Raw genomic sequence first — 19,083 nt, 5'->3', positions numbered from 1 at the left:
GGTGCTCCTAGTAACCGTCTTGCGGCCTCTTGTGATGGTGCTGTGAGACAGACACTTACAATGGCCTCAGTGTAAGACCGGCCTTGGGCCACATGAACACATGCAGGGCACACGTGAGAGTGTTTGAGAGGGAAGCTGCAGGCGGCTAATGATTGGTGCCAAAGCCCTGGAAAAGGATCCAAGAGAGGCAGTGAGGAGCACTGGTGGGCAGCAGGCACTGTAAGCCCACCGGGGGCTGTGTGAGGTGTTTGAGGACTGAGAGAAGCTCTGTGGGGGGGTTCCCAGCAAAAGCCTTTTTGCATTTGTCACCCCAAGTGGGACGGATATGCTCAGACGTGAGTCCCGTGCTCTTCATGCCACTGGAATCAAGCTGTCCTGGCTGAAGAGGGTTGAAACCCCGAAACCGGTCCTAGGATGCTTGTTTCCAGTCCAGGGAGGACCTGGCTTGGTGGTTCGGGCTGAACTGTTCCCATGGGGCACAGGATCAAGTATGATTTGCATATGGCTGGGTCCAAACTGGAATGGCATCTTGAGCAAAAAAACGATGGATTTATGCCCAGATCTCTGTACTGGGGGTGAATGTTTGACATTATTCTGCATTCTGTCCATCAATTGTTCTTTTTGCATTTCCCAGCAAAAGCCGGCAGCAAGCATGGCTTTATTTCAGAGGTCCTTTTCCTACCTGGCCGCCAAGACTTGGAACTCCCTTCCGACCCGCCTCCGCCTGACCCAGGACCACCTCGCCTTCAGGAAGCAGCTCAAGACCTGGCTGTTCGAGCAGTAGCGGACCCCCCCCCCCCCAGCGCCTTGGGACCCTCCGGGTGAGTAGCGCGCTATATAAATGCTTTGATTGATTGATTGATAGGCCTCCAACACTACAGTGGCATTGGCCACTCTGTATACTGTGGAGAGTCAACCACATCAAAAGTAAGAACAGAGAAGTTCTTCTCCTGGAATGTGATCCTTAGTGGCGCGATAAATCACTGAACTGAACCCTAGAAACCCCAAATCACCTCCACACAGGCTGGGCAATGAACTGGGTAAAAGGGACATGGAAAGGAACAGTAAAATCTACTGTCCTAAATGATGTCTCAGGGCTCTTTCTACGGGTTCAAGGATGTCAAGCAGCACTGACGGAAGAACAGCCCAGGGCACCATCGTTCCAGACACACCTGTAAGAGGCAGCCTGAAAAAGCAGTTACACACCACCTGGATTTGTCATATTTGAAGAAAGATGGCATGGTGTGGGCCGCACCCCTTATGCTACCTCAGACTACATGATGGGGTGAAGTCTGTCATTTTAAGACCATCTGTGACAAGAGACACCCCACGCAGTCTGCTTAGGCAGGTCTATTAACATCACAAGGGAGCCATCAGAGGCTCGCTATCCGCATCAGTCAACACCCACAGCTGGCGAGTCAGCCGCAGACAACCAACAACGCAATGCAGAAGAACCTGTAGATATAAGACTGTTAAAAGACCTCTCAACAGCAGCCACAATTTACTTTCACACTAATTCACAGAAACCACCTCTAAATGTTGAAAATACTTTCTAACAATCTCAAACAATCAATCACCAGGTAAAAACAGACACAGTCGAATGATGGCATCTTATTTTCAGATGAAAGGACGCCCACTTAGAGAACGTGCTGTAAAGCCACGGAAAAGGTAGTGACACACAAATACGAACAACATAACCTAACATAACAAAAAAGGTAAAAATAAGGGAGGTGAATAAGGAGGCAGCGAGATGTACACAAAGGAATGTGGGAAAAATGCCACCATACCACTCTTCAAAAAATGACAATAGAAAATTAAACACTGAAAACAGATACAAAGAAACAATACAGCAGACAGTGTCGGTAAAGGAAAAATTGCCTCAGCTGAGACATCAATCCACAGCTAGCCCTGACAATGAATTTGTTTGTCAGCAAAGTCGTCCCGGTTTCAGCTGTTACAGGCATTTATCCCGGGCACAACGAATAAGGGGGCATATTATCAAGGGCCATATCGCCGCTTTTCTGGTTTTAAAAGCCAGAAAAGTGGCGATACTTACATCGCACTATTAACAAGCTCGAGCTAAGCCTTGTTAGCGCTAGTTTCCGTGAATTTGCTCCCGTTTGTTTATCGCCCTGCATGCCAGGTAGGTCGCTCCCCCTCCGCACAGCACCGCCTGTGTGTCCCTGCAGTCGATGCTGAGGAAGTTCGAGGCCCTCCACCACTCGTAGGCTACCACCTGCGCCTCATCCCTGGTGGCCAGTGGTAGGCCGTAGGTTTGTTCATCTTCCGCTTTATTGTTTTATTGTATTGCCTGTATTTCAATGTTGTGTCTGTGACTGCTGTTGTTCTGTCTCCCCCCGCTGCCTGTTCGTGGTCTGTGCCAGTTTTCTTCCCTCTGTTCCCCTCGCTGTCGCCGTGTCTCTCAGACCGGTTTTCCCTTCTGTTCCCCTTGCTGCCCCTTGCCTCCCTGCTCGTTTTTGCCTCCTGTTTCTTAGCTGCCCCTGTATTCTTGTGCTCTGTTTGACTTCTGTGCCACTCGATTTCTCTGTATTTCTGTGCCCTCTTGCCTTCTGTGACACTCGTTTTTCCTGTATTTCAGTGCCCTTTTTGCCTTCTGTGCCACTCGTTTTTTCCCTGTATTTCTGTGCCCTCTTGCCTTCTGTGACACTCATTTTCCCATGATTTCTGTGCCCTTTTTGCCTTCTGTGCCACTCGTTTTTTCCCTGTATTTCTGTGCCCTCTTGCCTTCTGTGACACTCGTTTTCCCTCGATTTCTGTGCCCTTTTTGCCTTCTGTGCCACTCGTTTTCCCTCGTTTTTTGTGCTCTTTTGCCTTCTGTTCCCTTCATCGTCCCTCACCGCCCCCGCCGCTGCGTCCCCTGCGGCCCGCCCCCCTGACTGCCCACTGCCCATTCGCTGCCCCCGCTTCCCAGCTGCTCCTCCCTCCCACCACCCCATATATGCCGGCCGATGCGCGGTGAGGAGAGCAGCCCTTGACCCCACCAGGTAGGTCGCTCTCCCACGGCACAGCACCGCCTGTCTGTCCCTGCCCCATGTGCCGCTGCTGAGGAAGTTCGAGACCCTCCACCACCTGCAGGCTACCACCTGTGCCTCATCCCTGATGGCCAGTGGTGGGCCGTAGGTTTGTTCATCTTCCGCTTTATTGTTTTATTGTATTGCCTGTATTTCATTGTTGTGTCTGTGACTGCTGTTGTTCTGTCTCCCCCCGCTGCCTGTTCGTGGTCTGTGCCCGTTTTTTTCCCTCTGTTCCCCTCACTGTCCCGTGTCTCTCACCCGGTTTTCCCTTCTGTTCCCCTTGCTCCCCCGTGCCTCTCTGCCCGTTTTTGCCTTCTGTTTCTCAGCTGCCCCTGTATTCTTGTGCTCTGTTTGCTTTCTGTGCCACTCGTTTTCCCTGTATTTCTATGCCCTTTTTGCCTTCTGTGCCACTGGTTTTTCCTGTATTTCTGTGCCCTTTTTGCCTTCTGTGCCACTCGTTTTCCCCTGTATTTCTGTGACCTCTTGCCTTCTGTGACACTCGTTTTCCCTTGATTTCTGTACCCTTTTTGCCTTCTGTGACACTCGTTTTTTTCCTTGTATTTCTGTGCCCACTTGCCTTCTGTGACACTCGTTTTCCCTCGATTTTGTGCCCTTTTGCCTTCTGTTCCCTTCATTGACCCTCACCGCACCCGCCGCTACGTCCCCACCCCCATGACTGCCCACTGCCCATTCGGTGCCCCGCCTCCCAGCTGCTCCTCCCTCCCACCTCCCCATATATGCCGGCAAGCCCGTTAGCGCCCGTCCGTGCCTGGACCACGCCCAGCGCCAGAACCCCTGGCCCCCGCACCCGCCACAACCACCGCCTTCACTATGACACCAGCACTCTGCACGCTCTCAACTCCGGACGGACCCACACCTGCTTCAAGGCCGCCCCGAAACGCACTCACGGTCCCTTCACCTGCCGGAACTGCAGCTACACCAGCTCAGAGCCGTCAAAACACCCGCCAAGAAAGACCCCAACCACCTCCGATGCATACTACTGAACACCCGCTCCGCACGCAAACACGTTGTCGAGCTCTGGGACCTGCTCGACACAACATCCCTGGACGTCGTCTTCCTGACAGAGGCCTGGTTGAACGACTCCTCCGCACCCGACTTCGTCATAGCCATCCCAGACGGCTACAAGATCAACCGCAGAGACCGCACCAATGGAGTCGGAGGAGGAATTGCCATCGTCCACAAGAACAGCATCAGGGTCTCAACTAGCACCGACGATGCGCTCAGCACCGCCGAACACATGCACTTCCAGATCCACACAGACCCTAACTCCACCCTCAGAGGCACCCTCGTCTACCGCTCCCCGGACCCCGTCCTCAGTTCAGCGACTCCATCGCCTCGGAGATAAGCGTTGATGATAATGCGTTATCTTGGCGTTCAAATCCAGCGATAGCCGGCGATAAAAGAAATAGCGCTAAGCGCGCCTTGCGAAATTTATCGCAAGTTGTTGTAAATATGCCCCTTGGAAAGAAAGTCAAATTTAGATACTCTGACAGTTTAGTCTCATCCTTGACATCTCTGCCACTAGACAACATTTCCTCTCCACTGTAGTTTGGCTTTCAGATCACACGCCGTTCACCAAGTTCTGGTACTCAGTCGATGTACTTCCATTTGCAGCATCCATGCCAAGGCAGATGCATGCGCTACAAGAAACTATGAGGCAGTGCTTAATTTCAGCCCTTAGTTTCCGGTGCTCGGCACCAGAATTTAATTGTCAACAACAGAGTACCATGGCGCAGAGCGCGACTTGGCGTAGGTTAAATAGATGGGTGTACCTTTTGACAATCTGTGACTAAAAAGGACCCCACCTCCTCTGTGACCATGACGCTGGTATCCCCTACACTATAGGGTTGCAAGGACAGAATACGTACCTACAGGTACGTAAATATGGTAGGACCCAAGTAGGAATCCACCGTAAATCAACCGTACAAATTCTATTTAGAATTTGTTTAGGATTTCCACGTAGGGATCCATATGCCCTAATGGATGCCTCAGACCTTTTAGGCTAGACATAGTGGGCAGAAACATGTTGGCAATATCTTGGACGTGATGTCATTATACTCCAGTACCCAACCCTTTTCATTTTTAATCTTACCTAGTGTCCCACTAATAAAGGTAGACTTCCCCAGGGACTCTAAGGTATTTTTAGAATTTTAATCTGGATCCCCTGTTACATGGTGTTGTCCAGTAAGATTTATGCAAGAACTCCCTCCTAATTAGTCTTCAAAGAGGTTGAGTGCGCCCGGGTGGTACTGCTCTACCAGGGTGGGGAGAGGATTCCTATGATGAAGCATGACACCAATAAGTGTGTGAGGTTTCCTCTTACATTAAGGATGATTTCTCGTAAGACATGAATCTAAGGTTGTAGTCCTGCAAAGTTTGCATTTGCACCAGAGCCAATAATCTTGGTACTCTGAGTACACGTTTGTGTGTATCACTTAATACTTAAGGTGACAGAAAAACCTCCTCCTACCCAGTGCTTAATTTGTAAAAAAATACAATAAGTGCCAGGGACCCTAGCAGGAGGCCACTGCAGCTCATACCACCATTACCCCTGCCAGAGCTGCCAGTGATAGTAAAAACACAACTACTGACCATCACACTCCTACAAGTGTGACAGTCCGACTATTCTAGTTCCCCAAAGCTATAAGAATAACTTGGATGTCAGGTATTAGTCCTTTCTAATATATATTGAATTAGTAAACAACTTTTGTTGTGCTCCTCTCTGAATCAGACAAACAGTGCCACCATGTGTCAGAATGTCATAAGTGCCAGTGCTGGTGACGAGCACCGGAAACCACTGGTTCAAATAAGGTGCTGCCTATCACATGTCAAAGATGGTGGACTTCAGGGTAACTCACCTCTCTCAACCTGACAAAACAGAAGATCCTCCTCGTATCATAAGATGGCCTTCTTAAGTGAAGCCCCCATTCTGTAATACTTAACGTGACCGAAGAAACTCCTCAAACCACCTGTCAAAGATGGAGTACATAAGCATGACTCACCTCTCTCACTATGACATGACAGAAGAACCTCCTGATATCACACATCAAAGATGGCGTCTTTAATCACTTCTCTGAAACATAATGCGACAGAAGAGCCTCCTTGTATTACCTGTCAAAGATGGTGGACTTAAGTGTGACTCACCTCTCTCTATCTGGCACGACAGAAGCAATTTCTTGTATAATAAGGTGTCGTACTTAAGTGAAGTTCATCTCTTGTAAAACTAATGTTGAGCTCACCTCTTGTTACACAATTACCACCTTCAACCACCTGTCAAAGATGGAGGACGTAACATGACTCACCTCTACTCACCTCTCTCAATCTGACTTGACAGAAGAACCCTCTTGTATCACATATCAAAGAAGGCGTCCAAAAAGTAAAACTTAGGGTCATATGTACAAGGAGTTAATGCCACCAGAACATCACTTATTTTGATGTTCTGGTGGCGTTAACTCCTTAACCTTATTTACAAGGCAGCGTTAAGTCACATTTTGTGGCTAAATGCCACCTTGTAAATAACGCACCTATTCATGCAGCACTTAGCATGAAAGGGGCGTGCAATGGGTGTAGCAGTGAGCATTCCACCGCAACACCCATTGTTTTTGACGCTGCCCCGTATTTACAAGCTGTGGAGCAGTGCTAAAAATAAACTCAGAAAATACCTGGTCTTAAACAGGCGATACGAGGAGAATTGTTTTATTTCTCTACATATATTGCTCTTTCCTTGTGTGCTGATTCTGCAGCACACATGGATACATCAAATAGCCTGTTAAGTTTGTTTATGTGCAAGAGGGTGTTCCTTCTTGCACTTAAACAATCATCCCTGCAGCTTAGGCACCCTAGCAAAATGGCGCTAGGGTGCCTGCACTGGCGCTAGGCAGCTTTTTTAGTGCGAGCACTAGGGAAAATGCAGTGGTGCGTATTTTTGTAAGTACAGCGCATCCCTGCATTTTAAAATTGTCAGAGCGCGGCGTTATCAATTTTGGAGTAACACCCAGTTCTGCCAGTTTATTGCAAATATGCCGCTTAATGTGACAGACAAACCTCTTTCCACCACGTGCAAAAAGATGGAAGGCATAAGCGTAACTCACCTCTTTCAAACGACATGACAAAGACCTCCTTGAATGGTGTATCAAAGATGGCGCCCTCCAGTGGGACTTACATCTCTGATAGTTAATGTTGCAGATAAACCTCCTCCTACCACAGGCTTAGGTGGCGGCATCGCGCGAGACTCACCTCTCTGGAACTTGGAGATGATGACGTCCAGGCTGAAGCTGATGGTGGCCATGCAGATGCCCAGGAGGAAGAGGAAGATCCAGTCTTCGCCAAACTTCACGACTTGCTTCCGGATGGACAGGCCCACAGCTGGAAAGGAAAGGTATCTTAGTGAAAATCGAGGCAGGAAATAATGCACTACCTTGTTTATACAGGGGTCACTAAAGTGCTTGTCTTACATTTTACAGATCATCAGGACAGCAGGTACCAGCTGGACCGAGCCAGTCCCTTCCCCTCTGATGTGGCCTGCTTGTATTATTATTAGGGTTGGTGTTTCGTTTATGTAGATGTCAGTGTACCTGTATTTGGAGAAGTCATTTCCTTCTTAGAAGTGCACTCACTTGTGGCGGTGTATTGTATGCGAAGTGCCCCTAACAGTGCGCTGTTTAGAGCACGTGGCCAAGGTCGGTTTTAGGGCAGTGCAACCGGTGCAGCCGCACTGGACGCTGACCTGCGGAGGGGGCGCCTTGTTTAACAATAACTTATGATTGGAGAGATGAGGGGCACTTTGTCCCAGTGGTAATGAGAGAATCCGAGGAGGAGATCATGGATGTGGGGGAACAAAAAATGATTGTTGTACCGGGCGCCGCCAGGACTAAAGCTGGCCCTGCACGTGGCTCTGTCTAGCCTGGAACAGACCATACTGCTGTCTAGCTCAAACATCAGAATCTTTTTTTAATAGTAACTCTTTGCTAGGGAGTTTATGAAACACTTTTCACAGATTTAATTCCTCTTTCCTTGCCTTCAGTACTGGTACGGTTGTCACAGCGAGGGTGCTGGCCACTGGTGCCACCTCACTAAAGGCACGAGAAGTTTCAACAACTGATGTGTTAAGGTGCACCAGGGTTGTCATTCTTACCCAGTATATGCGGCTCTTTTGATATCCCTTAATAATACTATAACGCACCAAAAACCTTTCTGATGCGAACAACAACCCTTTAGTCACCTCCCCTTGGTAAATTGGGGAGATTAAAGGGTACAAGTGTAGCTTTTAAAACAATTTTTTTCTCAAAATACTAATTCAACATGGTATGGTCAGCGCCATTATAGATACATGTTCTCCTTTTAAATGCTGTGAAATCAGCACTAACGACTAATGGGAAGGCACATCAAAGCACCCTGAGCTAAGATTCAGATCTTAATTACGTATTAGAACATTGGAATGTTGGGCGCTCCATTAGAGAGACTGGCGTGCTCCTGACTTCTAATGGGCGGTAGAAGCCCGGAGCTTCTACATCCCACTGTCATCCTACACAGCTATTGCTTGGAACAAAGGCCTTACTGAGCCGGAGGGGATTTAAATCCCCTCGGGATCAATGAGGCTGTTGTTTTATTTGTTAGAACATTCTGCCCTCAAGTGGCGGAATATTCTAATAGCCTTATATCCCTCTGTGGCTGGGCTATATCGGCCTTTAAAATCCTGTGGCTTGGGCCTTGAACGTTGGAGTGGGCCTCAATGGTCGGTATAGCCCGGTACAGCAAGCTACAAGGCTATATTAGAACACTAGAATGTTGGGAGCTCCACTGAAGACACTGTCTGCTCCGGGCTTATAAAGGCCATTAGAAGCCCGCAGCTCCAACATTACAATGTTGTCCTTCACAGCTGTTGCTGTGAACAAAAGCCTCACGTAGCCCAAGGGGATTTTAATCCACTCGGGATCCATGAGGCCTTTGTTGGATTTGTTAGAATATTTTGCCCTCTAGTGGCTGAATATTCTAATATCCTTATAGCACTCTGTAGCTGGGCTATACCGGCATTACAATCCCACTCCCTTGTTAAAGGCCTCGTCTTTGGCTCTGCCCTTTAACGCTGGGGTGTATTACAGTCTCTATCAATATCTGTCTTTTAAAGACAGACTAAAAGTGGCTCCTCAGAAGTGCATGTGCCCGAATGATAATCTGGGTGCATAAAACACATCCACTCAGCGCTCTACTCTTCATTCAGAGCTGACTCAGCACTCTTTGCCTAATAGTAGCCAGGCCCTTCCAATGTTGTTATCTTGATGAATGACATACCCACTAATCCTAATCTGAAACACTCCACAGCTCAGAGACCTTCTAATGATAGTACCTCAATTCATTCACCCAAAGTCATGTTCTTGATGAAACATGGACTTACATACACTCCTGCTCCTGCTCATGATAATACCCAAAGTGTGCCCTCATAATCGCATTCCCGACTGTGCAGCAGATGCTGTTCCAACGACTTTAATGTATAGATTGGAATCCTTGTCTGGCTAGTTGGAACCTTGAATGACACATGTGAATGTTTGGGTAGCATCAGAGTAGATGTGGAAGTGAAACATTAAGCAACAGCAGCTATAGTAACACATCATACATACTGTGTAAAGAAAAAAGGTACCCCAAAAGAACACTGTGCATCCTTTAAAAATAGTCCCATATTCTTACTGTTCATAATGTTATAATGACTTCAACATTCCATGACAAACAAAAGGGGGGGAATGGAATACTTGAACTAAGCTCCGCCACTGGCAATACTCCTGCAGTATTTTCATCATCTTTTGTACCTCAGTGAGTGGCCTCAGACAGGTGCCAACCTTATGAAGCACGTTTGGCACACCACAAACCTCTTACCAAAAAAGAGATCTCTGAGGCTGGCACCATTACCCAGAGCTGGATCCTGGCTAAGCCAGGGAGAGTAAAGTAGGGGTGGGCGGAATTTGCATAGTCGCGCTACACAAAGCTCAACAGTAAAAAATCTCCGCGAGCACGCAAAAGTTCAACGAACACATGCAATTGCTTATTCCACCCGTTCGCGATGCTTTTTTCCTGTTTGGGAATGCTGTTTGCGTGCTTGGGGAGAAATATCTCGCGAACACGCATTTTGAGAGCGCAAACAAGCAAAAAATTCCACGAAGCCACGGATTGCGGAACTTTTGGCAATTCCACGTTCTCCACGGAACGTGAATTTTGCAAATTCCACGAGCGGAACGGAATTTACCTCCCAGACCTAGAGTAAAGACCACTGATAGATGCCCTTTACCAGGGAGAATAGCTGTGCTGCACCCACCTCTTACAAAACAGGAAACTCTTCTATCGCCCTTAGCTTTCAAGTGTGGCTCTAAGGACTTTATAATAACTTCTTTTTATAAAGCTCTTGATATGTGATTTTGTTATTTCTAGGCAGTGTAAATAATATTTATTATTACGACCAAATTGAATGGTACTCAATTCCTTTACCTCTTAAGGATGAAAAGCTGAGTTGGCGTTGCGGGATTCGTATTTGTGATTTGTAGCCAACACAAAGGCTAGTGACAAGTGCTGCTCCCACTCAGCCTAGCAATACCTAGATGTGCTGAATATTCCCAAATTTTATGGTGCTACCAATTATTCATTTTTGATACAATTAGTAACCACTAATCACCTAACATGGCTAAGCTTCTGTTACAAAAGTATCATTTTACAAATATTATCCAAACTGTTCCCTAACTAAACTTCAGGTTGCAGCTAGCCATTGTTTTGTAGCGCCCACATGTGTTATAGTGCCACAAAATATGATGCTAAACAACACACACTGATTTCTGTAATGATGGTTTTCGGGCCGGCGTGCATCACACAAAACCCAGCTCCGTTATTTGGTTTATTTATTTTGGACCTTTCTTAAATAATCTATGTTCCTGGCACGTTTCCTTATTCAGAGGTACCATTGGCACAGCAGGGAGGGTCTCCATGGTAGACCACCAGGGTCTGAAACTCTTTGGGCCTTATGCGGGTGACTAAAGGCGGGCACGCGCTGCGGTACCCATGCAGGGCGTGATGTGAGGACCAGCAGCGCCAGGAGCTAAAGGTAAATCTGGGTAGGACCACCTGTGTCAATTTGGATACCTCTGAAATTCTTTTCTCCTTTTCCTTTGCTCTTGCCAGAATGTAATTAATTTCAAGCAAAAAAAAAATACACTCACATTCTGGTCACAGGCACACATAGAAACAGAGCTGTATTATACTAAAATAGCAGCCGTTTGTTAGAAAATGTTGTTCTTTGTTTAAGTTTTATTTATGCCAAATTACTTAAATATACTGTTTTAACAACGATTTTTAGAAGAGAATATCATGTACTGTTTGCCTGAATCTACTTCCAAGATATGAGGGGTGCTGCAACACATGCCGCACCCCAAACTCCAGTGCAAATGTCTCTGAGTACTCCCTCTACTGTCTATCGTGCGGCCAGTCTTTCTGAAGTCGAGCTTGGCAGCTCCAAATTCCCAGAAGATGCTGTTAATTCAGTCATAAAATTGCATGCCTTTGTAGTGCACTCAGATGTGTTCAGGCAGATCTATTTTCACATTTCCATGCTTGGAGAATTACAGGTAATATGCAACCTAACTTTACTGCTGGACTTTTCTGCCCATGTTACCTGTGTGTTGCAAACATAGTTTTCACAGACATTTTCTAACAAGAGTAACCAAATTAAGGGATTACTGCATTTTACGTATTAAGAACAATAACAATAATCATTCTCAATAACATTAAACATTATAAACAATGCTGATGATGTGTTTCATTTTTAGGTCAAGCATAGACAGCGCTTGCGCTATTGCTTACCTACCTGTTGTATATGCTTTGTGGGGTTCAACTCCGCCCGTTGCTTGCCATTGCTTTTTATTTGTCTATGTCAGTGTCCTTTATAAATCCTTGCTTGCTAATGGCCAGTCCTGCCTCTTTGTCCCTCTTTTTTCTCTTCTGTTCCTTTCACGGAGCAGGGACTAACTACTGCATCATTAAGCTATGGTTGGTTATCTGTTCTTTAGGGGACTATTTTGTTTTGGTTTCCTGCTCTGTTAATGTTTGCCTGTGTTCAGCTTCGACGCCTTAGCTGCTTACATTTTATTACAGCATTCCTCACTCCCATCTCATCTTAATGCCACAGTTGTGTTAATGCTGCCTCCTGCTCCATTGCTTGTAATTTTTAGCCTTTTTTTGCAATTTTGCATGTCGACCATCAGTTGGGCTTCTTTTGGTAAAATATTATTTTTGTTTTGGGCTTCCTTTTAAGGGAGATTGGGCTTATGTTAGAGTTTATTCACTTTTGGATGTCGACCATGCTGGGCTCTTTTAGTAAAATATTATTTTGAGCTTCACTTTAAGGGGGATTGGGCTTGTTCCTTTTGTCTTGACGCACTTTTTTTGTTTTGTTTCAGAGTGCATGGGTTTTCCTGGCTCAGTGCGGCACCCACTTCATGGATACTGCGCTTTATCTTTTATAGACGCTCACTTTCCACCACGTTATTAACAGAACAGAAGCAGTGAAAAGAGCTCCCCCTAGGCAGCTACGTGATGTGCCTTAAGGAGTGGTGACTCTTAGATGCCTTGTTTTCTTCGCTGTCAACTCAACGCCTATTTCACAGCTGTCCTGCTTTATATTTCGTGAAGCGGGTGCCATGTTCATTAAAGAAGGCTGTGCAGCTACTTCCTCCAAAGCACCATTGCCCTAGTTTTTTCTCTTGTCATGTCCCACACTATTTTAATTCACTTTTTCTCCACTAAGTTCGGTGCGTGGTTAAAAAAAATGAGCCACCCCCCACAAACACAGTTCACTCTTCACTTAAGAATACCAAATCCTTCGTTCCCGTTCATCCCATGCACTGGAAGAGATCGTCTCATGGGCAACAAAAGTATTGCCCCGGCGCATGTGAGCTGGTGCTGCAGGTGGTGCAGCTTCTGTGATTTCTGCGACTAACGGGCGTGCAAGCTTATCTGAATTGTGAAACACAAGCAGGAGCTCAATCAGCTGTAGAATCTTTTACAAAATGCAGCACATGTACTTTTTGTCAGCAAATAAATGTGTGTGTTTTATGAGGTTCCCATACAACGATTTGTTATGTTGCTTTCCAGCACCAGTGTTACATTGATATACAGGAAAATCAGAAAAAGACTGAGAAGGAGGGAAAGATCCAGCTAATATTAATTCTGTTAATTACATCTGTTAATCATAGACACAGCTCGAACATCACGATATCTTTCTTTTATTGGATCCCTCCAATGCACCACATAACATAATCACACTCCACATGATACCACTAAGTGCCTCATAATTACACCACACATAATTACACTCTACTCAATACAACAAAATACCCCACATAAATGCACTCTATACACCATACCAACAATCCATATAAATGCACTTCACACGACAACACTTAATTCCAATACGCATAATTTTGCTCAACGCCACACAGTTCCACAGCACACAATTCAACTTCACACATTTCCAATACACACCACAGGTTTCCAAATCATGCCATGAAATTTAAAAGCATACCACATAAATCAACTCCACAATACCATTCCACATGATTAACTCTATAACACACATTATCACTCTACATAATTCCAGTACACTTAATACCATTTAATTATTATCTACATAATTCCACAGCACACAGTGCCACATATTTCCACTACACAACTTAATACCACATAATTCCACGCCACACAATTCCACGACAAACAATTCCAATCCAACACATCTCTCATTTGCACTTCCACTACCACCTCTCACCTCACAATCCGACTGCCCCCTCCCATCCCTCCCTCACACTCCGTCTCCTCTCTATACTGCCTGCTCAGACATGCTTCCTTCCTGTACCTCCTCACGCTGTGCACTGGCCAAACTCTCGCCTCCCACCCCTCCCTGGATGCCTCTCACACTCGTTCCTCTATCCGTCACACACATACTCTCTCACCCCCTCGGTTGCTCTTACGCATTCTTCGCACCTCACTCATGTGTTTGACTCCAGGTGTTCAAGCACAGTTTATTTTCTGTCCTTTTTCAAGGCTTCCGTCCATCAAACCCATGTTCTCCTCCGCTACTAAGGGTGCTTTCTCCATTCACAGGCACTCCCTCTTTATGCGTCTGTCACCGGCTCTCCCCTTCTTTCTCTCTTTCTCACACACTCTTTCTGCTCCTCTGACTCGAGTTCATTCACCATTTCCTGCATACATTACCTATCCCTCTTTCCGTTATATCTATTTGGTGCAGCTCTCATGCCTATCTATTCACCATCCCACATAATTCCACTACACAATTACACTCCACACCACACAATTTCACCTTACACAATTCCACAACTAACAATTCCACTAAATACCAATATAATTCCACTCCACACCACATACATCCACTACACTCCAAACCAAAACACAAAAGTAAAAAACATTGTCATTTACAAGGCCAATAGCTCAAACTCTCGCAAATGCAAGAGCTATTGCATTGCAAATGCTTTCTAGGTTTTGCCAACAGACAGCTTTAGCTGTCTGGTGTGAAAGACCTCTTGTCTCTAATACATTAACATATATAGATAGGGCGGCAGGACCACAGGGCCCATGAATGGCAACCATCATGTGGTGTTTAAGACTGAATTCATGCTTTTCTTCCAACCACGACCCCTGAGTAGGGTACAAGGCTCCGCGGTGGGTAAGCCATCCATACAGGGGTTGAACTTCAGCTCCAATCTGGGCCGGAACTCAGGTGGCCAGGCCACGACCTTCTGCGCCTGGTTGAGAGGCCAAGTTGCAGTGCAGAGTGACGAGTGGTGACAGTGGTGGCAAGTCCTGTGGCTGCTTTCTCTGAGGAGTGAGAGGCCAGAGGTAGTTGTGGCTTTCAAGAGTGGAGAGGGAAGTGGTAGCAGAGATTTACAGAGCATTGTGGTTGGCCAGCCACAAGGTCTGATGTCACCTCCTGGGTGGGTAAGTGTGGTCTGGCAGTGGAAACAAGCCGGGATGTATGCCCCCCAGCAGCGCCATGCTAGATCTGAAGATATCAGGACAACAGCAGTTGAGGAGTGTGAGGTGCTGACCGCTCACTCGGTGGCAGGACTGAAGAAGCACCCAGGTGAAAGGTGTGTAGCCAGTAGATTTCCTCTCAGCGAGGGACCTACTAGAAGCCATGTGAGAGCGAGCTAGGAGTGGAGGTGATTGAGAGTGGGGGCCAGTGGCACGGGCAAAAACGTCAGCAAAGAACTTAAAGGGATTCTGGAGACTGGGTCCACAGAGGACGGCATGGTGCTCACAGGACATAACGCCAACTGCTGAGCTCGTTCTCAGACGTGAAAACAGATCTGCTGGAGAAAGGGTATTCTGTGCAAACTGTAGCCCAAATCCTGGAGAAACAGCTGGAGGGACTAAATGAAAAAGTAGACCTTGGCACACGAAGAGCAGAATAAAGGCGTTAGAAGACATGCCAGTTGCAATCACCTATGAGATTAAAGGAATGGTGATCTTCTGAGTTAACCCTACAGAGGCCTTGCTGAAACTTGACTCGAAACTGTAAGTGTTGGATAATGTGCAGAGGGGAAAGAACCTCAGAGTACTGGGCTCCTGAGGAGATAACAAGTACTGTGCATGTCAGAATGTGGCATCACCTTTATGGTCTGGAGGGCTACCTGAGGAGATAACGAGTTCTGTGCATGTGTGAAAGTGCTGTCACCTTTATAGTCTAGAGGGCTACCTGAGGAGATAACGAGTACTGTGCATGTCAGAATGTGGCATCACTTTTATGGTCTGGAGGGCTACCTGAGAAGATCACGAGTTCTGTGCATGTGTGAATGTGGCGTCACCTTTATGGTCTGGAGGGCTACCTGAGGAGATAACAAGTTCTGTGCATGTGTGAAAGTGCTGTCACCTTTATAGTCTGGAGGGCTACCTGGGAAGATAACGAGTACTGTCTATGTGTGAATGTGGCGCCACCTTTATGATCTGGAGGGCTACCTGAGGAGATAACGAACACTGTGCATGTGTAAATGCGGCGTCACTTCTATGGTCCGGAGAGCTATCTGCGGAGATAACAAGTACTGTGCATGTGTGAATGTGGTATCACCTTTATGGTCTGGAGGGCTATCTGAGGAGATAAAGAGTACTGTCAATGTGTGAATGTGGTGTCACCTTTATGGTCTGGAGGGCTACCTGAGGAGATAGTGAGTACTGTGCATGTGTAAATGTGGTGTCACCTTTATGGTGTGGAGGGCTACCTGAGGAGATAACGAGTACTGTCTATGTGTGAATGTGGCGTGACCTTTATGATCTGGAGGGCTACCTGAGGAGATAATGAGTACTGTGCATGTTTGAATGTGGCGCTACTTTTATGGTCTGGAGACCTACCTGAGGAGATAAGGAGTACTATGCATGTGTGAATGTGGCATCACCTTTATGGTCTGGAGGGCTATCTGAGGAGATAACGAGTACTGTGCATGTGTGTATGTGGTGTCACCTTTATGATCTGGAGAGCTACCGGAGGATATAACGAGTACTGTGCATGTGTAAATGTGGCGTTACCTTTATGGTCTGGAGTGCTACCTGGGAAGATAACGAGTACTGTCTATGTGTGAATGTGGCGTCACCTTTATGATCTGGAGGGCTACCTGACGAGATAACGAGCACTGTGCATGTGTAAATGTGGCGTCACTTCTATGGTCCGGAGAGCTATCTGCGGAGATAACAAGTACTGTGCATGTGTGAATGTGGTACCACCTTTATGGTCTGGAGGGCTACCTGAGGAGATAAAGAGTACTGTCTATGTGTGAATGTGGTGTCACCTTTATGATCTGGAGGGCTACCTGAGGAGATAACGTGTACTGTGCATGTATGAATATGGCATCACCTTTATGGTCCAGAGGGCTCCCTGAGGAGATAACGAGTACTGTGCATGTGTGAGTGTGGCGTCACCTTTATGGTCTGGAGGGCTACCTGAGGAGATAGTGAGTACTGTGCATGTGTAAATGTGGTGTCACCTTTATGGTCTGGAGGGCTACCTGAGGAGATAACGAGTACTGTGCATGTGTGAATGTGGCGTCACCTTTATCGTCTGGAGAGCTACCTAAGGAGATGTGTACTGTGCATGTGTGAATGTGGCATCACCTTTATGGTCTGGAGGGCTCCCTGAAGAGATAACGAGTACTGTGCATGTCAGAATGGGGCGTCACCTTTATGGTCTGGAGAGCTACCTAAGGAGATGTGTACTGTGCATGTGTGAATGTGGCGTCACCTTTGTGGTCTGGAGGGCTCCCTGAGGAGATAACGAGTACTGTGCATGTCAGATTGGGGCATCACCTTTATGGTCTGGAGAGTCCACAAGATACTTGCAAGGCATGGAGGGGGTGTTTCATGCAATTGTGGAACATTAATTTTGGTAATGCAATCACAGGACATGAGAAACCGAAGTTTTCTTCTTGCCATACAGAAAAATAGGGGAGGTGGTTCTTCAGTTTGCAAAAATATGGGAGGTGGATCTTCAGCTTTTATAAATGGGAGAGGTGGATTTTCAGTTTCGAGAAATAGGGGAGGTGAGTCTTCAGGTTTGATAAATAGGGGAGGTGAATCTTCAGGTTTGATAAATAGGGGAGGTGGATCTTCAGGTTTGATAAATAGGGGAGGTGGATCTTCAGGTTTGATAAATAGGGGAGGTGGATCTTCAGGTTTGATAAATATGGGAGGTGGATCTTCAGCTTTGATAAATAGGGGAGGGGGATCTTCAGGTTTGATAAGTAGGGGAGGTGGATCTTCAGGTTTGATAAATAGTGGCGGTCACTTTTCTCTTGTAACACACTGTTTGCTACGTCTTTCATTTTGTTTCCTTTCGATACTTGCACAAGTGCCACCATTGCCTACGTAACGTTTGTTCTTGTGTTTGAGTGTCCTCCATTTATTGCAGTATTTGACCTCTTCTTGTACTTTGTACGCTTTTGTAACCTGCACACGTCACTTTTTCCTCCTGTAATGCACCGTTTGCTACCTCTTGTATTCTGTTTGCTCACGATTGTCACTTTTGCCTCATGTAATATAACGTTTGCTTTTGTAATTTGTTGACTTGTAATGTTCTCATGTATCAGTTCTGTTCCTATTATGAAGCGCTCTGACACCTTCGGGTAAAGTCTGCGCTATATAAAGACGCATAAATAAATAAAAAATAAATAAATAGCGGAGGTGGATCTTTAGGTTTGATAAATAGGGGAGCTGGATCTTCGGCTTTGATAAATAGGGGAGGTGGATCTTCAGGTTTGATAAATAGGGGAAGTGGATCTTCAGGTTTGATAAATATGGGAGGTGGATCTTCAGCTTTGATAAATAGGGGAGGGGGATCTTCAGGTTTGATAAGTAGGGGAGGTGGATCTTCGGCTTTGATAAATAGGGGAGGTGGATCTTCAGGTTTGATAAATATGGGAGGTGGATCTTCAGGTTTGATAAGTAGGGGAGGTGGATCTTCGGCTTTGATAAATAGGGGAGGTGGATCTTCAGGTTTGATAAATATGGGAGGTGGATCTTCAGGTTTGAGAAATAGGGGAGGCGGATCTTCAGCTTTGATAAATAGGGGAGGGGGATCTTCAGGTTTGATAAGTAGGGGAGGTGGATCTTCGGCTTTGATAAATAGGGGAGGTGGATCTTCGGCTTTGATAAATAGGGGAGGTGGATCTTCAGGTTTGATAAATATGGGAGGTGGATCTTCAGCTTTGATAAATAGGGGAGGGGGATCTTCAGGTTTGATAAATAGGGGAGGTGGATCTTCAGGTTTGATAAATAGGGGAGGTGGATCTTCAGGTTTGATAAGTAGGGGAGGTGGATCTTCGGCTTTGATAAATAGGGGAGGTGAATCTTCAGGTTTGATAAATATGGGAGGTGGATCTTCAGGTTTGAGAAATAGGGGAGGCAGATCTTCAGCTTTGATAAATAGGGGAGGGGGATCTTCAGGTTTGATAAGTAGGGGAGGTGGATCTTCGGCTTTGATAAATAGGGGAGC

General features: G+C 46.3%; 1 protein-coding gene across 2 annotated transcripts in view; it reads right to left on the bottom strand.

Annotated features, from left to right (window-relative positions):
• Positions 1-19,083, bottom strand: part of LOC144799931 (chloride channel protein ClC-Kb-like) — a 238,100-nt gene that overhangs the window by 196,917 nt on the left and 22,100 nt on the right. For both annotated transcript variants that reach the window (XM_078671560.1, XM_078671561.1), the window contains exon 2: positions 7,293-7,421. In XM_078671560.1, coding sequence (XP_078527686.1) covers positions 7,293-7,421 — 129 coding nt within the window. The remainder of the gene's footprint in view (positions 1-7,292; positions 7,422-19,083) is intronic.

Source organism: Lissotriton helveticus, chromosome 12 (assembly GCF_964261635.1).
Source record: "Lissotriton helveticus chromosome 12, aLisHel1.1, whole genome shotgun sequence".
NCBI classification, from domain to species: Eukaryota; Metazoa; Chordata; class Amphibia; order Caudata; family Salamandridae; genus Lissotriton; species Lissotriton helveticus.
Note: the sequence above shows the minus strand (reverse complement) of the source record. Positions and strands in the feature narration are given on the sequence as shown.